The sequence below is a fragment of the Tamandua tetradactyla genome, chromosome 1 (genome assembly GCF_023851605.1).
Source record: "Tamandua tetradactyla isolate mTamTet1 chromosome 1, mTamTet1.pri, whole genome shotgun sequence".
Lineage (NCBI taxonomy): Eukaryota > Metazoa > Chordata > Mammalia > Pilosa > Myrmecophagidae > Tamandua > Tamandua tetradactyla.
In genome coordinates, this window is record NC_135327.1 from 129,266,154 (window position 1) to 129,287,089 (window position 20,936).

Below are 20,936 nucleotides of genomic sequence, written 5' to 3' on the forward strand. Positions count from 1 at the left end.
GATAAATATTATTATTGCATATGTTGCTGCAAGTGTAAACTTGGTTTTTATTTCATTAACTTTGAATTTTTAGGTTTGATCTACTAGATTCTGATATTACATCATATTTTTGCTGTTTTCAAGCCTTAGTATTCTCAATATTAAATATCTTTTTAAATAAAACTTATTTACTAACGATGATTTTGAAAAAGAAACAAATGCTTCATATTAATAAGGTCCATTTCAAATGTCTAAGAATTTATCATCATCTTGCAGTCCACCTTTAGAAATATCTCAAGGTTATGTTGTTTTAAAAGAAATCAGTAAGTACAGGTCACATTTATTTTATGCAAATTTTCTTTTAGCTAAAAGTCTATCCTAGTCAAACATATAATGATGATAATGATTTTTTTTTCTTTGCCAACTTCCAAATTAAAAGGTTACTATGATATTACCTAAAAAGATAGCGGCACCTAAGTAAAGATATCATAATTTGTACTAGTTAATTAGCTAAGAGAAGGATGTATCATAGTAAATGCCAAGATTTTTCTCACAATCCAGATTGTCAAACATTGCATTAGGTTATGGAAGTTAAGATTCCAGGTATAAGATTTCATTGTGCCTCAATTTCTCTATCATAACTGGTTTATACTCGTTATTCTTTTCTTCTCTTTCATTAAATATAATTAATGAGGTAGACATAAGTCTACCTATGAGGACTTAGAGGAGTCTAAGGCAGCCCTGTCCATTAGAACTTCCTGGGATGAAGAAAATGTTTTAAATCAATACTGCCCAAATCAGTAATCATCAGCCACATGACTATTAAAGCAGCTGAAATGTGCTTTAACATTAACCAAATTTTCTTTAAATTAATAAATAAATAAAAATTAAATTTTAATTTTAATTTTTATAGCAGTATGTGGCAAACGTCTCTTTTTTTTAGATAGCACATATCTAAGATGTTGATATTAAAATTATTTATAAATAATTTAATATGGAAAAAACTGGTTTCTTCAACAATAACAATAAACATAAACAGTTTAAAATAATGACTGATACTCTAACATGAACTCTCGGTGCATAAAAAATTAAGAGTTCTACTTTTTATGTGGCATAGTATATTATCCCTTAAATCAATACAATACAAGTAAAATAAAATGCATACAAACTGCCCTAAAAAGACAACTGAACAATAATTTAATCATGTATATATATTAAAGAAGTGATTTATATTCTATAACAAAGAAGTAAATATTGTGTGAGAAGAGAAGGGATGATATAAGAATTTCATAAATCTTTCTTCAAATTGGGTACAGAAAAGTCTATGGAGAGAAACAATCTTCAAGTATTGAAAGAGTAAGAATTAGAGATGATTCAGCAAAAGGATATTCCAGGCGTAATGTAGAGCCTGAAAAATAATCCAAGGTAGAAGTATGTTTAGTTGACAATTGATGTTTTACTGAGAAAAATGAATTTATCTGAGCAGGAAAAGGAAAAATTGAGAACCTTAGAACCTAAATGAAACGCTTTATTCTCTTCTTATTTCTATGTCTTTATGTGACTTCTTCAAATATATATTAGAAAATCAAAAGGACTTTTAAACCTGGTTGTTTTGAAGTCTCTCAGAGCTGTAGAGATGTATTCAGATAAGTGTTTTTCCATGAGTGCTACTCTGATCCAGGCTCTACCCTAAAAGGAATAAAAGAATTAAATATGAAAAAATTATTAAAAGTTAAAAAAAATTGCCCACTGTGCCATAAAAAATATGCATTGTATTTTGTAAAGAACTTATCAAAATATACATTTGATACACACTAAGAAAAATAGATTTTAAATAGGTAAATTTTGATTATATAGAATATATATTGTTTTCTAAAAGATTAGGATACAGTATGTCAGACTAACTTTCTATCCTCTGTAGAGAAAGAACCATTGATACTGGGTTAATTGATCTGGAGATCTCTTTTTAATCACATAATATAATTATAAGATATAACTTTCTACTTAAATGTCCCAAATCAACATGGTAATTAAAATGAGTTCCCCAGTAAAATGTGAGGAACAGAACTCTCTCATAAAAAGAATCACTCTAAATATTTCTTGTTTAAGAGAATTTTCCATTCTGTCTTTCCAGAGGGGGTTTTACACAATAATGAACCCCAAATTTCATGATTTATCATGAACCCAAATCATGAGTCACTGAATTTGGTGCCCGCAGAGAATTCTAAAAACTATTACTGCATACTTAAGCTAGAAAAAGAAAATAAAACAGAGGTCAGCATATTCTAGCACCTAATCAGAGAAACAGACATTCTGACAAAATACAAATAATTTTACTATAAAAGTATCTCATTAAGTAGTTGAGATTAATCAGCTCAATTTTTTTTAATAATCTAAAGCATTTCCTCTGAATTTATTTAGAATGAAAGAATAAAAGAGATGATGTTTGTAGAGAATTCTGCAATCCAGTTACTTTCATTTCATGTAAACTTTTTCACAAATATCCAGAAAATCCATGAAGATGGAAAATATAGGAATTGGAAACACTGCACTGCCAGTTGAAAATAAAGGTGAGACTAATCAAGATATATGATGATCACCAACCAATAAAAGAAAAAAAAAGGCTACTCTAGTGATTCACACTCCTGATAATGGGGGTCAAAAAAAGAAGTCAACTTAGGCAGTTATAAAACTTGTCAGGCTAGAAGCAGCAGTCCTGTTTGGGAAAGGAATTATATGGGTGTAGTCAGCCAGTCAATCTGCTTACCACATTCAATGACCCCTTCTAGCTTGCCTGGTGTTCAGCCAATAGTTCCTGCTGAAGGGGAAAGCCTAGGGGGAACCTAAAATTATCTGTGGCTGATTGGAAGCGAGGATGGAAAAGGAAAGCCAATGGGTGACCAGCAAAGTCTGAAGATTCTCTGAAAATTTCAATTAAAAGGCACAGACAAGTCAGGTGGTAGTAGCTGCTTGAATCAAAAGAGCACACGTCCCCAGACACAGAAACAGAGAATGTTAGACACAGGAGACTGTGCTGTTGCTAGATAAGAAACGTAGGGAAATTCCTGCTTCCTGATTGTTTCAATCCATGCAAAACTGGACTGTACTTTGTTTCCTGTCCTTGGTTGTTTGTGGAATTCTCTGTTATACTGTGATAATAAATTGTGCTCATTTTAAGAGGTTTCTCCTCTTTCAACCCAAGAACTTTAATTAAAACAGGAGATAAACAGATTTAAAAAGATTGTTGGTGCCAAAGAGTGGGAAAACTGAAACCTAGGTTAAGGAATTTAAAACTTTACTGATGGGTAATGGTGAACCCCTGAAGGTTTTGAAAAATAAATAAATAAATAAAAGTAGTCAATATTTCCTAAGAATATAATTAATATGTGCTAAGCCCTGTTCTATGAGCTTTACCTACATTCAGACACTTAATCCTCCCAAGAACTGAGTTAGGTTACAATTTTACTGTATGAGAAAACAAAAGATAGACATAATTAGAAAAAAGAAACTCATCTTCCATTACCAAACTGACAAACCAAGTTCAATTAATATCCATATACTCATTTTCCCACCTGTTTCAAGGGATGGCTTGTTATCACTTAAGAGAAGGAAAAGTCAAATCACAGGGCAAAGATATCTACAAAATTTATACACAAAAAAATTCTCACCCATAAAATATAGAGTTCTTACAAATCATTAAGAAAAGAACTTAATTTAAATATGGACTTGAAAGGGGAAGGACTTTTACTACAGATTCAGTTTCTTTAGCAGATATTAGAATATTCAGATGTTCTATTTCTTTTTGTATTAGTTTGGTAAGTGATGTTATTCAAAAAATCTGCCCATTTCATGAAAATGTTCACTTTTATGATGTAAGGTTATCAGTAATATTATCTTTTAGCATTTTTAAGGTTTTTAGGGTCTAATAGGGTTAGGTCCCTTATTTGTTCCTGATAGTAGGTTATATATTACTATATATAAATATATATATATATTTATATTATATAAATATATATATATATTTATCCCCCTGTATAGTCTTACTAGAAGTTTATTGATTTTATTAAACTTTTTTTAAAAAATCAAATTTTGGTTTCATTTTTCCTAGCTTATTTTTTGTTTGAATTTACAGAATTTCTGCTATCTTATTTCCTTCCTTCTACTTTATTATTCTTTTGAGAAGAAAACTCTAATCACTGATTCCCAGCCTGCCTTTGTTTTTATTTTTTGGTTTTTTTTTTTACCCTGCCTTTGTTTTAATACACAAAGGCCTATTTAAGCCTATCAATTTTCCTCTAAATGCGAGTTTTTATATTATATTTTCATTATAATTAATTTCAAAATAGGCTTTCAATTTCCATTATGGCTTTTTTTTATCCATGAGTTATTCAGAAGTGTATTTATCAATTTCAATTCATATAAGCATTTCTATTAACCTTTTTGTTCCTGTTTCTAGCTTAATTCCATTGTGGCTAAAGAATGTACCCTATGTGGTTTCAATTCTCTGAAATTCATTGGGATGCATTGTGCCTCAGTAATTGGACATTTTTATATAAGTTCTGTGTTTGATATTCAACAGTTTCTTTTGATTTTTTAATTTTTTAATATATGTCAGCCCTTTGATAATATTTACCTTGATTTCTATTTTCTTGAATCTATTATCACAATTATTTATATTTATTATAAATATCATAAATATTATCATAATATAAAGTCTATTATCTGCAAAACCTATGGGTCTATTTCAAATCTTTTTTAATTCTCTTGAATTTGATCATTTGATCTTGTTTCTTTGTAACCCAGTGATTTTCAACTGAATATTGGACACTGCAATATGAAAATTTGTAGCAGCACTGTCTGCTACAAATTTCCAAAGTGGATTTATTTCTCCACTGGCAGGAAAATGAAAGACTAGAAAATAGTCATGCACCACTTAAGGGCTTCAATTTTAGGCCTTCGAGGGCTGATTTTTTTCTGATTTGTCTTTACTCTCAAGGAATAGCCTTTCTGGGATCTCAAATGAAAGTTGAAATGTTTACAGGGCCCCACCAAATTGTTGGGTCTGGAACTTTAAACTCTGTTTCTCCAGAACAAGACTTTGAAATATGTGACTGGTTATTTTAGCCTTCTATTTGCTGCTTTCAGCCTGGTTTATGGACTTTTGCTCGGTATTGCACTACCGAAGAGTCGGCAAATATCTCACAGGAAAACTGAATGCTTCAGGCTCATTTCTCTGAACTTCTCTCCTCTCAACCAAGTGCTGGTTTCACCGGTACTTAAAAATTCTCATGTTTGTTTTTCTAGACCAGGAAAACTAAAACAGCCACCCTCACCACTGCCACTTTCTGCTTTGCGTCTAAACTTGTAATGTGGATAGGAAAATGCCCTCAGGTTATAATCCAAGATGACTACAGGGCTCCCCTCCTGTACCATCCTTTTCTCCGTGATCTGGGCCACTCAAGTTCTCATGCCTTTCTTGTTCTTTTATGCCTTTAAATTGTTGCTTTTTATATTTTATCCAAATTTACAGTTGTTCTCAGTAAAAGTGTTCTTCTAACACAAGCTATTCTGTGATCCCTGGAAGCAGAAATGAATTTATTTCTTACTTCCAGGATTATTTCCTTTTTAAGACTATTATACCATCCTAATTTGACTCTACTTCCATCTTTCGCTTCAATGGATTCTCCATAAAGCACCAAAATGATATTTTTTAATGTAAATCAGATTATAGTATACTGTTCCTTTAACAAAAAAGAAACCTTGAAGTAGCTTCCTACTACACTGAGAATAATATACAAACTCTTTATTGTAACCTATCTCCTTCTCCTCTCTGTCTTGCTTATCTTGCTCAATATTTGCATTTTGTGCATTTCTTCCCTTAGTTCAGGCCTCTGCTCAAATGTTACTTTCTGACAGAAGCCTTCCCTAACCACCCTATCTAAATATGCCTGCTCTCCACTACCACCCCTATCACTTTCTAGGCCTCTAACCCGTTTCACTTTTTTGACCCCTGAGATTACATGTATACTATTTCAATGTGCTAAAGCTACCATAAAGCAATATATCAGAAATGGATTGGCTTTTCCAATGAGGATTTATTAACTTACAATTTACAGTTCTTAGACTATGAAAATGTCCCAATTAAGGTATCAATGGGATGATACCTGGGCTCTGAAGACAGGCCACCCACATCCAGGACACTTCCAGCATTTTTGGTATTTGTTAATCGTACCACCCCACTTCTTGTACCAAAATTTTATCAATTTGCTAAAGCCGCCGGAAGGCAATATACCAGAAATGGACTGGCTTTTACAATGGGCGTTATTAACTTACAATTAACAGTTCTAAGACCATGAAAATATCCCAATTGAGGCATCAACAGGATGATACTCGGGTTCTGAAGGCAGACCAGTGGCATCTGGGACACCTCTGTCATATAGGAGGGCACATGGCAATGCCTGCTGGTCCTTCTCTCCCGGGTTTCCTTGCTTCTAGTTCTGGTTTCAGTGACTCTCTGTTTGTGTGTGTGAGAAGCCATTGTCGCTCAGCTTCTCTTGGGCTCCTCTCTCTGGCTTTGATTCTCTCATGAAGGACTCCAGTAAAAGGATTAAGATCCACCTTGAAAGGAGTGGGTCACATCTCAACTGAAATAACTTAACCAAAAAGTCCCACCTATAGCAGGTCTGCACCCACAGGAACAGATTAAAAGAACACAGACTCTTCTGGGGTGCATAACAGTTTCAAACTAATACATGTATGTATTTATTTGTTTGTTTATTGTATTACTAAAATATAAGGTACATAATAAATGTTCTTTGTCATCCTTTTTTTTATCACTGTAGCCTTAGTACTTATAACTACATATTAGAGATTCAGTATACATTTGCTGAATAAATGCATAAAACTAAGGAAGATAAGTAAACTGCTCAAGGTTATATAACTATTAAAGTGTTGGAACACCAGTGAGAAATGAAAAAAGGAAAGATATGATGAAAATAATATATTAAGAAGATTCATTTGAAGCTAGTAATTAAACTGGATTGTATTTTAATATAAACACTCATTTTTAATAAAAATTTATAAGTTAATAATAGAAAATGATCATAAACATGTTCTTTTCTCATTATGATATCTCACTGTAAAGTTCTAGTATTTGATCATTCTGAAGCATCTGTGATTAAAATCTTCCCTGCCTCTTTCAATAGGAAATTTAGTTAACTTGCCTCTAGGACAGAACAGTGACAAGCGAACTCCAAACAAGATAAAAAATAAGTGCGTCAATGAGACCAGGAAAGACTGCTTCTAGGAAGGATTGGAGATAGGTATTATGGGAATGTTTTAATGACTACATTCACAGTTCTGGCATAGTATAGGTACTCAATAAAAATGTATTAGATGGAAAGATGAATAGATATACAGCTAGTTAATGTTACTGGTATATTCAAAAAATGGTCTAGTATTTAATACAATAATAGAAGGATGCACAGGGCAAGCAACCACAAACCAGGAAAACTTAACCTAGCCCAAAAACTAGGCAAAGAAGTTCTTAAAAACAGAGAAAGAAAAATACACACAAACTATGCAGGAAGGTAGTAAGAACTCAAGAACAACACAGGGTTTATTTTTAGGGTCAAGAAAATCAAAAAGGCAAGGAAGAAAAAGGATTTCTTCAACTCAAAACCAGTTGGAACAGTAAAAACATACAATGGAACTACCTGCAAGGTCAGCCACAGTAACAACTAAGGATCTAATTGGGGTAGTTTCTGACAGACATCATAAAATATGCTAGTAAGTAGCCCAGGAGCAGACAGGGAAGATGGATGAGTTCAAAAGAGAGTGAAATAAGTTGGCACTTGTTGAAGTGAAGTCATTTTTCTAAAAGTGCTAATTCTAGTCCGAAACCTAAGTAAACTGATATATAGAAATGTAATGCCTATAACCCCCTTCATATTACAGAATGAATACCTGCAAACTCACTTGAGATGGGGATATTATAGATATGATCTTCAAATCAGATATTTATTCCAATGTGAGACTGTTTAGTGCTTGGAAATTAGGCTCAACTAGTCATAGACCAAGCTAAGAATGGGAGAGGTCTGCATTTCATAGATTTGTCTAGAGAGACTGTCAAGACCTTTCATGGTGAAAAGTTTCTACAATATGAATCTAAGGGGCAAATCTAGGACAATTAGATTTATTTCTGATTCAATCAACTCGACTAATGAATGTTTCTATACTCAATTAGTCACTGTACCATGTCTTTTATTGTTTAAAAGTTTTTATATATAACCTTGAATGTATAATCAGAGTGAATCTGGTCCCTTACAAACAACTCAGAAATGAACTGTTTTGGCTCCGAGTGAACTGAGTTGTGCATTGTTTTGCCAGGTAAGTTTGGTTCTTCAGTTCTGCTACATGATTTCAAACATCAGGGCTGGATGCAAGTGCTATATATATGCTAGTAGACTCCCAAACCTGCAGCTCTATGCCTCAATAAACCTGCCATCTGAAGTATTATGTCTAATTTTTCAATCCTGATGCTTGGCACATGTGGTTTATTGGGTAAATTAAATGCCTTGCTCTCTCCGTGCAATGAATAAAGACAGCTAATCCTCAACCAAAGACACCTTTTTTTTTTTTTTTTTTTTTAGTATAACCAGGCAAATCATAGATCCCTCTTTCCCCACTCAATGGAAACTGTTTGAGGCTTCAACAAAACAAAGCTATAAATGTAGGATTCGGAACATGATTGTTCTGTGGTACTTTGATACCCAACACTGTTTTTTTCACAGAATAAACATTCTCTTGACTGGACAGGGACTGGACCCTGGAGTCTCATTATGAAAAGTGGTCAGCTAGGTTTTGGATTCTTTGGTCCACCCAGATCTAAATGCTACATTCTTTGTTAACTTCTCAATTACCTTTTGTATTTTGGGATATGTTAGTTTTGTAAATATAGTCCTATGTTGAAGAGGTTTAGAATACTACTGATCACATTAATCACTCCTACTTTTAATTTAAAGTGGGAAAATAATTTATGTACCACCAGTTGTACAGACCTGATGCATTCAAACTACCACTACTCTACTATTCCTAACCTAAAGAAACAAAAATATTACTTTTAAACTATAAAGTAAACATGAAAGGAAAACTGATACAAACTCAACTGAGAGGCCAGGGGAAATTCAAGGGCACTCTTTTTAAACCTGTAGTCAGTCAGTTAGACTGATGGAAAAATAAATAAATGAATAAAAGCCAAAGACAGTTAAGACAATATTTGTGACTAAAAAGAAATCCGTATTAATAAAAACAGGATTCAAACACCGATGAGAAACTTTTTTTAATCAAAAAAAAGAAACGCTATCTATAACTGAATTAAAAATGAAATTTATTAGTGGCTAGTGGCTAGTGGCAGAGTTCTCGCCTGCCATGCCAGAGACCCAGGTTCAGTTCCCAGTGCAAAGGAAAAGTGATTCAACCTGAAAGAGTTGGGAGATAGTAAAGCAACAAATTAACTGGTGCTCATACAACCCCTTGGATGGAGGTTTGGCAGGAGGCAGTAAAGGAAAGATTACTGGTTTTATATCTATATCACTATTATTTCCAAAAGTTGCTAAGAGCCAGGATTACCAATTCATGTAAAAGTACATTTCGATACTTGAGTTTAAAAAAGGTTTCAACTATGTTTCTAATTATGTTGCTAAATTTAAATATTATAGATCTTGCCTTTTAAAAATTAAGATATTCAGTTCAAGGTTTATAAAATGCTTTATTTATTTTGGACATATCTTTGTTAATTTTGCTAACCAAAAATTTTCAAAAAGAAAAAATTCCTAAATAAAAACGGATGCAGAACAATAAACTTAGAAACTACAGTTTTTGAAAGATTGTTTTACTTCTGGTTATTATTCAAATATATAATTTATAATTGTATAATTGTGACGCAATGAGGAAAAACATGTCTTCATGTCTTAAATTCTACCTACCTATGTTCAATATTTTCTACCCACATGTCATTCTATAATTCTTAAGTGTCAAAAACAGTAAAAACAGCCACTATAGCAATCCAATAAAAAATAAAATGAAGTTCCTAAACTAAAGCTGATAAAGCTTAGATCAGGAGTTCAGATTATTTACAGTCTTAAAAATCACTTAGGACCCTAAAGAACTTTTATTCATGTGGACAGAATGTACTGATAATCACTATATTAAAATCAAAACTAGGGATTTAAAAAAATATTAATTAAGCTATTTAAAACTAATAATAATAAATCCATTTTATGCTAACATAAGTAACATATGTTTATGAAAAATAATTATTTTTCCCCAATGGAAAAAATTAGTGGGAATAGTGGCTCTGTTTTACAATTTGCAAATGTCTTTAATGTATGGCTTAACAGAAGAGAGCTAGATATCTGCTTCTGCATTCAATCTATTACTTCAAGGAAAGTTTGTTGAAGTATATGAAGAAAATCCAGACTCACACATATATCTAGTATAGCTGGGAAAGGGAATCTTTTTTTTTTCTCATGGGCAGGTACCGGGAAGCGAACCAGGGTCTCTGGCATGGCAGGCAAGAATTCTGCCACTGAGCTGTCACACTGCCTGGAAAAGGGAATCTTTTAATAGTCTTTTCAGACAATGGTGGATTTTCTTCTGTGATTCTATATCAAAATTTAATAAATTATCATGTCTTAAAGGTTAGTTACAATGTGGCTCTATCACGACATTAATGAGCTCCCTCCAAAGTTACATTAAATCCATTGGTCCATTTTGTACTTCAAATGGCTCTTTTACCCATGCATGAATTTGTAATTTTATACATGGGGCATTTGGAAAATACTGGTTCATTAAGCTATGCAGGGTCTACAAAACACTGACAAATTTCATTAAACTTTTCTGTTACAAAAGCCTTTTAGTTTCAGCAAACTACTAAATTAAAGTGGTGGATAAAAGTTTTCTAAAATTTTAATCTTCACTTGAAAGCTTTACTTTCACCATGGCAACAAATACTTTTCAGTTGTTTTCCTTGAACTGACAAGCTCATTCATTTTTCCAGAAAATGTCTGCCAAATGCCTAAGTCTAAAAATACTTGTAAGTTGTTCTTCAAGGAAAATGGTATGACATGAAAACAGTGACTAGATTAGCTCACAACTCATGGGCTGTTCATTCATCCGCATGAGTGTTTTTTCTAGAGGCAACCTCATAATTCAGTATGTAGCAAAAACACTTTGTATGTATTCCTATTTTGTCCCTTGGGAAAATAAAAAGACAGGTACACAAGGATAGAGATTTCATAAAATTAGTAATTTTTACAGCATCATCATGGACATTTTTAAGTGAAAGCGGCATTTCAAAAAAATATTCTGTGAATGCACTGTGGAGAACTCCAAGATTACTAGTGTAGTTTGAGGCCACTGCTTTAATTCATGAGAAGACACCAGCAATTTTACACATCACTACTTCTGCATTAGCTGTGCACAAGTCAACACAGTGAAAAAGGTAAACAACACCTTGGTATTATTGCAAAAATTGTTTTGATATCATGGACCCCCTAAAGGAAAGGTCTTAGAGACCACCAGAGTTCTGCAGGACACTGTTTGAGAATGATTGGCTTAGAAATTCAAGAAATGCAGAATTTTCATAGAACAGGAAATACTGTATTGTGTTTCTTAAAAAGAAAATTCATATTCTGCTCCCTGTGCCGACCCATGAGAAAAAAAAAAAAGAAAGAAAATTCATAATGACTACAGCTTCATACCTTCCAGCTATTCATGAGGCAATAGTGAAGATTTAAGAACGTTCTGAAATAACCACATGTAAAGAGGGAAGAAAAAGGAATTCTTAGACAAGCTTCTGAAAGATGTTAAATTTGGTTAGGTGCTTAATTCCAACAATGAAAATCAAAAGGAAATACTTCATATAACAAAGAGCTTAAGTGTTTTCTATCAGAGTCAAAACTACTTTTGATTAGATTATACACATTTCATACTCTTATCAATTTCTTACCTTAGCTCTTGAAGAACTGACATTTTCCATATTTTCAATGCTGCAGATACAATTCTGTGAAACTTTCCGGCAAGCCACTCTGATATAGTCCCAGAAGCTACGAGGACTTTCATAACCAAACCAGGTTATATGACCTTCAGGAGACAAATCGTAATACAGAATAAAAGTAAAAGAAAAACTAGACCAGAAAATTCAAAATGCAAGAACAATAAAATTCTGGAAAATAAAGGACAGCACAGTATGCTATACAAGAAAAGGCACTAATGTAGTAGTAATGTAATGTAATGTGTAGGTTAAAACTAGCCCTGTTCTCCCTTTAAATATCTGTGTTGCTTTAGGCAGTTTAATGGATCTAGATCACAGTTTTCTCAACAATATAATCAAGCAATGAAATAAAAAAGGCAAAGTCTAAAAGATCTCTTGCAGTTTAACATCTAATTCTTTTAATTCAGTCTTTTAAATAACACACAGAAAACCTTCCTTCTGTCTAGTTAAGCATGAATTTAAGTGTTACCAGTTGCACTTTAAAGCTGTTTCTCCAATTAGAAAAATAGGAAAAAAAAGAACAACACAACCCTTTCCTTCTTCTTCCTAGGAACATTTCAAAGATATGAGACAAAGTGTGGTCTATCCTATCAGTAAGCAGCATCCTGCATTCAGTGATCATTCACCTTGCTCCACCCAATCACTCTCTCATGCCCTCAGCCCTAATGCTCTCCTCCATCATGCATTTCCTCTCTTCCAGTCACCAACCCATCAAGAGCTCTTTCTGCCATTTACCATTCTAATCTCTCAGATTTGGGTAACTACATATCTGTTCATGACTAAGTGTTCTATTATCTGCATATCTCACATTGGTTTTAACATTTCTTTTGAGGACTCAGAGTACTCGGTACATGGGAACCATTTTGTGCTTTTAGTATTTTAAAATTGGATATGAGAGCCACATTAATTCTTTCTTTAATTCTATGGGATGATCAGCATTACCTGGGGAAGATGTTTAATTTTAATTTTAATGTAGTAATATTTGTTTTTTTTAATATATATATTTTTAATCTGGGCTTCTTCATTTTGAATCAATTATTTATTTATCTCAAATCTTCTCTTTGGCAGAAATAACTTCTCCCCAGTAACATCAAAAACTGTTTTCATCAGCAATTGCCGTTTTAGGAGGAATGTTTGAGATGACAATTACCTAGTGGTTTGCAACCATGGCAGTACATTAGTATAATGAGCTGCTTTAAAAAAAATTCAGAAATAGATTCTACCCCAGATTAAATAAATCAGAATCTCTAAGGGAAGGCCCAGGCATTGCTATTTTTAAAAATTTCCCTTGGTATTTCTAATAATTTCCTTATGGTTAATCAACCAATAGAAATCTTATATATCATGATAGGCTAACTCCTATCCACCATTCAGGATGGCTGAAAGGCCATCCCTGATCTCCGTAGTAGATTAGTCCCTTTCTATGTGCTGCCTGAGTGTCACAGTGCCTAGCATGCTTACTTATCCCAATCACACGTTATTATAATCATGTTTTCTTCATTGTCACACACTAGGTAGTAAGATCACTGTGGCAGGAACTGTGTCTTATTTGTCTTTAAATCAATCCCCAGCACTTGACATGGTGCCTGGCTCATAGCAAGCATTCAATAAATATTTGTTAAAAATGAATTGCTAAATTAGCACAAAACAGATCATCTTAAATGCAACACATATAAAAACTAGATTTTATTCCTTTAAATCCAATTAGTATCTTTTTATAATAATTTCAACGGCAATCTGGTATTAAAGTATCTGCATGTTAGTTTACAAATATCAAATATTCTGGACAAATAAGTTTAGCTTTGTTTACGTAAATAAAAACACAAAAACATATATACATCCTTACTTAGATATTTATTTAACCTTATTTCCCTTAAAAAATCTTATTACTTACAATAGAAATTTATAGGAATATTTATAATCTCTTCCTTCCTCTCTCTCTTTCCTTTGTCCCCACTGTACATACTTCAATATAGTTTATTTTTAAGGAATTTTTCATGTCATCGATTTGTCAGCCATTTGGAGGACAGGTAGAATGCTTGGGGGTTAAGAGCAAGATTCCAAAACTGGAATTTTAGATCACATTCTAGTTACATGATCTTGGGCTAATAACTTAACTTCACTCTATAGGACTGAGCTTCTTGTTGTGTAATTTGAGAACAATAGTAGTAACCACTTGAAAGTACTATATTTATGAGGATTAGATGAGATAATACATTTTTGGCAATTAACACAGAACATAGCACATACTAGGTAATAAATGTTCATTATTACTACAGTTTTATTATCATACAAATAGTTAAAGGAATGAAGCTTCCTTTGCACCACATAAAGAAGTGAGTATAAGATGCAAATTTTTCCCATTAGTTGCTTAGAATCTATAGAAATCTTTAAAAGTTACCCCCAACCCAATGCTCTCCCTTATTAACCATACTAAATTCACCTCCCCAAAAGGTTTCTAAACTCAACTAATTTTCCTTGCCTCCTATTATTGGAGATCTTTCCATAATTTCAAAATGAGAATAGAGCTGACAGATTTCCTTAAGAAATAACACTTTTGTTTGGGAATACTATACAGTGGCAAAGACTTTAAAAGAAGACTGAATCATAAGGTTTCCCTGGGGACTTTAAATCTCTCTAAAGAGGTAACATGGGAAACAGAAGTCACAGAAATGGGCAAAGAAAACGACAACACTGACTAGCCTATGGCAACCACCTATGGCGGGAATGCAGATAGATACACTAAAGAAAAGAGTGAGAGGTAGATTGGCTATGACCAAGAAGAATTTCCTTTGCGAGCAAAAATATACGGGCCCAGCACTTTTGCACTGGTCATGATATGCTTTTCTACAATGTCATTTTAAAACTTGTCATAAGTTTCACATGGCTAAGGAAAATAATTTATAATAAGTTTTAAAGTAGAGCTAAGGAAAAACAAGATATAAGAAAGCCCCATTTTAAAGGAGAGGTAACAAAATACAAAAAAAAACCCTAAAATCTAGGCTTAGGTTAAACAGAAAATCACTAAATTCTTGCTACCGGTAGGTGGTGCTAACCACAAGACTTTTACCCAAGTGACAATGGCAAAGTCTCCCCAAGTTATAAACTGAGAAACTATACAATTAACAGAATGACATAATATTATGATTCACAGAGCCTTAACACACAGAAGTATCTTTACAACACTTTTATCTACTCAGCAAACAGGATGTAAGGATGACTTGGTTTGATTTTTCCTTCCTCCCTCTTCCATGTGCCTCAATTTGAAGGTGAAGTTCTTAATTCAAGATATCGAGCTTTCCATGTTCAAAAGAATCCACTTTGATTGAAAAAAAGAAGGTGCATTCCCTTGCTATAACCTCCAAACAAGTACTCATATAAACTATCTACATATCTTTAAATTATAAATAATTAAATAATTTCTGCATCTACAATAAAAGGTACTGTTAGTTAAAATAATCAGAAGAACTGTTCAGCTGATTATTTGGAATACAGCCACTTGAACGTCTCTTTTGAATGCACAAAGATTTACTACTAGCAAAAGGTGTACTTGGGCTATTTGGCTTTACCCAGTATTCAACAGGATTATTAAAACAAAAGCTACGAGCTAACCATGCCTTTAAAAATCACTACTTAAGTAATAGTCACTCCCAACATATTTTCATTTTCTCTAACTAAAAGTTACCACAAAAGCAAGAAACTGACCAATCTATAGCTTTAATAAGTTTTATTCCAGATAAGAGATATGCTGTCATAAAAGAGAATTTTGAAATTTTCTTTTAAAATATCTTGAAGATCAGTTGGTGTGTAATATACTTTCAATGCTAAGTATTCTTGGAAGTTGACTTTTTATCAATGACAAAGTTAAACTTTTCAAAACTTATTCCCATTAGTTTTTATTCCCTTAATTCATTTTAGGAACAAAAATATGGGGTGAAAAATCTGTTCAACTAAATGGTGGTGATTTGCAATTGACCAGCTATATAATATAAGTCTTTCACACTGAATTGCCTCATTTCCAGCACTGAAAAATCACTTGTGATTTCTTAAGGTTCGGAGCTAATCTAAAATTACTCTTCTATATTCTTTAAGTTGTACATCTTGCAAATTTTCTGTATTTTGCCTTTATCTTATTTAATGGCCAGAATGAAATCTTCTAAAAACAGGAACGAAATTTTTTAAAGTGGGTCTCCACTAAACAATAGCTAATGAATAGTCTTTTGACAAAGTAATATAAAATATAAATGAATTTGTTAATGACTTTCTTTATCTTATTATTATTAGTTCTTATCTATTAAAAAAACTGGTTTCACAAAGTGAAATTCTGTTAGTGTAATATCACCAAGCTGATACTATCAACAACTATCTTGGATATGCTACTTCTCTACACAAGCAGCAGAAGACAAGAAAGTCCCCCCAGATTTTAATAAACCACTCTGATATCACTGCAGAAGTGTTCAGATACTTAAAGGTTGTTGGTTAATTATGGATTTATTGTTACCACAATATTAACATTTAGATATTAAATTTTAAATTTTATAGCTGCAGTCTCAAATTTCCTATAACTAATTTATGTTAGCCAGTTTAGTATTTTCCACTATCTTTTTACGAAACAGAGAAAATTCCCATTTCTGCAAGAGGTCAAAATCAGTCCTCTTTTAAAAAAGGACTTAAAAAAAAAAAGTATTCTCTCTGGTTGAGGTCTATATTTAACAGATCACCCACCCAGTTTTGAAGGTAAAGTTATAACACTGATTAATTTTCTAACTGAGCTCTCATATTAATGTTCTTAAACAAGAAAGGGTAAACTTAAACACCTAGTAAAAAACTTAATTATCTTAAGCTGAATCTGAAGAAGTAAAATTCTGGATTGAAGGTGAACTTGTACTTATATTGCTAGCTCTGTAAGTTACTTAAAGGATATCTTAAAAAATCATTTAGCAACTATGAGTCACAGCTACCTCATCTATAAAAATAATTATCCTGTTATTGATAGTTTTATTTCCAGTTCTACTTATAAAGAATTACCATAAACAAATCTAAATATCTAAATTATGGACCTATACCATAAATGTTGGTTGATTTCTAATCTTCCAAAGTAAACTGATTAAGATAAGTGGGTTTATTTTTTAAAATCTGAAAATTTAATAGGCTTTTTTATGCCAGTAAATTAATCATCTTTCCAAACAGAATACAAACATTTTGGGTTTCTTCAATATAAGACTTAAAATTTTGGCAGAGTAAATTAGAGTACCAGAGGATGAATTAAGCCTCTACAGAGAGCTATGGATAAATGTGCAGCCTTGAAGAAACCAACTGTAATTTGTTTCAGTAGTGATTATAATTGTAAGTAGAAAGTATGAAACAAAAAATTGTTAAAAATGATTACTTATGAAGAAACTAGAAGACTTTTACTTTCTACTTTCCACCCTTTGTCCTACTGTTATTATTAAAAATGATGACTATGAATTTCTTTTCTAATTAATAAGTATAATAAGCAGTTAGATCACAAGCTGTTTAAAGATAAATGTCTTTTGCATGCAGCAAGAACTCAATAAAAAAATTTTAATAAGTAAATAAATCATGCATGAAGTCTGGGCAAAAGGAAACTAAGGAATACAGTCCTGATAATGGTTCCAGAATGGGGACACACAGTTACTGCTGATAGCATCCATCTCTGTTTCACTGAGTGGCACTGGAAAATTCACACAGCTTTCCTGAACCCCCAACTTACAGGTATTACAAATGTTATTACACAGAACTATAAAACTGAGGTTATACTAATAAATCTTCTATCATTAAGAGTTAAAATAAAATTAAAAGAACATAGACATGCATGATCAAAAAATAGTGCTTTAAAGCCATGGATAGAATATGGAGGGGTCATAGAGGAGAGAAAGAAGAATAAATGGCTTTTTATACTGTTTAGGTTTACTACATGATTTTAATTTTTAAAATTAGCATGAGTATAGTTGTCCCTCTGGATTAAAAAATAAAAGAAAGAAAGCTTTGCAAAACCCATGCAATGTACTAAAAAGATCACTTAACTGATACAGCCCTCCCCAGTAAGTCAATTCCATGCTCCCGCGTAGCTCAGTGGCGGGAGACATCACAAGCAAAGAGTACCTTGAAGAGGTATTTGGAGATGAGCCAGCCATCTGCAACTTTGGGAAATCTCTTTAAAAAACAACAACAACAAATGCACACAGATATTTAAGAAACCTGCAACCAAGTTTAAAATTCCAAACTGAATAGCCCAAATAAGATGGCTACACATAATCTTGAAGTAGTAATGCTTCTTTTATCTAATAAGTAAAATGAGCTCAATAAAAATGAATATGAGCAGTGACTCAAGCTGTTCCCTTGCAGCTTATTCTATTTGGAGAAACTAGAGCCTTTACAGGTCACAATAATGAGCAGTAACTAGTCCCTATTTACTTTCACTTCCATTATTCTTTCTCAAATATAATAAAGTGATAATGACAGTAGAACTAAAATGAACAGGATACGTTGAATTACTAGCTTTACACTGCAGAATTTATGAGACTAATTAGGAAAATCACTCACTTATTGAACCGGTACACCTCAGAAAGCTTTTAACTTTAAAAATGTTCACTTTTTACTGTTAACTTTTCCAGAAATTATAAACAAATATATTTTTGAAACAGCTCTCTTTCTTGCTTAAAAGGATTAAAGTTTGTATTTTTTCCCTCAATGATGAGACTAGCAGAAAGTATCAAAAATGTACTTTAGTTTAACCAACGCTTACTAAATGCTTACTCTATGCTACAGCTTCCAATTATTGTTTAACAATCAACAGTTAGAAAAGAACTGTAAATTCTTGCTATCGTCTTTGGAAATTTCTAATATAATTACATGGCAAAACCCCAAAGTCAAATTTTTGAAGTAATGGTCCCAAAAAAATAAATGACATCTTCTCTCATAAGCAAACACTAAGATCTCCAATAGGACATATCTTTTATGTAACCAAATCAAAAAACAAACAAAGCAAAACACACAAACACGCACCAGGAGTCAGTAATGACAGGAAGATGTATACAGCTGTGCTACTGGCCACATCTCTATCTCTGCTATTCACACTCTACCCTCCTACCTCCATTTCTAGCATTTTAAATAAATATTAAATTTGAAAATACATATCCAAAGGGATCTGTAATTTGGTACCCCCCGTTGGACTCAATATAAAAACATAATATAAACTCAATGTAAGAACATAATATAAATATGAAAATTACAACAAAGAAAATAAAATCTCTCAACAGTGAAATACTAACCAGAATAGAATACTTTCCATGTTAAATACTGAGAATACAAATTCCTTAACTTTAAACTTCAGTTACTATCTCTGTGCTGAGAAACAAGGTTTTCTACTTTATTTGCAGTCATTTACAGAAATATAAGCTTATCCAAGTAAAAACAATTTCCATGAAAAGTTTATTTACAGGAATCTCACTTCCCAAAAGATTAAATATGCTATATTATGACCAGATTATGCCAATGCTTAAACAATTCCTGGAAAAGAATGGGAAACAATTAATGAATCTTATATAAAACACTATTTATAGGTCTATACTTTGAAAAAACAAAGCAAAACATAACTGTTAATATGTTACCCTTTATACCCTGGTTATACATATTATTTTGATCTTGGCTGTAATACAAATCACAAAAATGAAGAAAATAAAAACATTTTTACTTATCTGTAGGCATTAATTGCTTTAATCATAATTTTATTTCTCACTTTAGATTAGTCATAAGAAATGAGAAGCTTCCAGACAGACGACAATCCACTAGATTCCAAATTGCCTATAGTCAAATTGCAACAGCTCTTATTTTCAGATGGGAAAGCAAGCCCAAGAGAGAGCCTGACTAGGCCTAGCACATCTCTGTCCCCTGCAGCCTCTGCTTCGGCTGCAGACAGATCTGACAAATGAAAAAGGATCAGTCAGTTGGTCTGCTTGTCATAGTTTCTCACTGACAGCCTCAGAGATTAAAAGAAAAATAAAAGAGTGGGGTATATTTTCCATACAAAATTTATATTTTGACTTCGCTGCTGCCAAAAAAAAAAAAAAAAGTGGATGGCAAAGCTCAGGCTATTTCCAAGTGGCCCAAGGAATGTATGTTTATAGAAAAGGTTCTCATTTGCATTATAAATAAAATCTTTTGTTTAAAATATATATGATATTCAGAGAAGTGAAACAGTATTCTACAATAAGAAGCTTAGAAAAATAGTCAATTAAATGCCAAATAAACCAGTTTCAGAAATCAGGTTGTTCAAGAACAAAATTCATGCAACAGTATCATTATAATTATATAATATATAGTCATACTAAGTGTTATTTAGTTTTGGCTGAAACTTCAGCCAAAGGAGATGCAGAGGAATTCTTAATCATACTAAAAATACAGCATTTCTTGACCAAAAAGTGTACAATTTTTTAAAACAAATAATGCAAAATAAATGTGATCTTCATAATCTTTTTATTAATATCTAAGTTGCCCTTCAAACAAAAAGGATTATTGACCATTATTTTAAACAAATCAATATACCTTGGTGATATGGCTAAACAGGACTCTAGTTCACAAATGTGATAATTATTTTCCATTTTTCATGTCAACCCTTGTTTCAACTTAAGCTTTCCACTTATTTTCTATGCCTGTGATAACTGGGCTACATTATCATGATTGATATGATTCCATACATGCTAACAGTTGTGTAGAAGGTGAACTGTTTTGCTTATGCTATATTAATTCAAATTTTTTCTTTCTCTGCATATACACACACAAGCATATGCATACGCACAGCGTATCTCTTTCTGATAATGTAGCAAGAAGATGCCTTATTTTTAAATGTGCAAGATGTATTATTGAAGAGCTGTCTAGA

The 20,936-nt window shown here is 32.4% G+C and overlaps 2 protein-coding genes across 6 annotated transcripts in view; one reads left to right on the forward strand and one right to left on the reverse strand.

Annotated features, from left to right (window-relative positions):
* The window catches only part of RUNDC3B (RUN domain containing 3B), a 247,086-nt gene that overhangs the window by 168,280 nt on the left and 57,870 nt on the right, over positions 1–20,936 (reverse strand). For all 4 annotated transcript variants that reach the window (XR_013170772.1, XM_077148924.1, XM_077148861.1 and 1 more), the window contains exons 3-4: positions 11,990–12,123; positions 1,583–1,668 (exon numbers count right to left, since the gene is read on the reverse strand). Coding sequence is in view for 3 of the 4 variants with exons in the window: in XM_077148924.1 (XP_077005039.1) it covers positions 1,583–1,668; positions 11,990–12,123 (220 nt within the window). In the remaining variant the exon portion in view is untranslated. The remainder of the gene's footprint in view (positions 1–1,582; positions 1,669–11,989; positions 12,124–20,936) is intronic.
* Positions 1–20,936, forward strand: part of ABCB1 (ATP binding cassette subfamily B member 1) — a 261,471-nt gene that overhangs the window by 1,786 nt on the left and 238,749 nt on the right. The gene's annotated exons all lie outside the window — the stretch shown is intronic.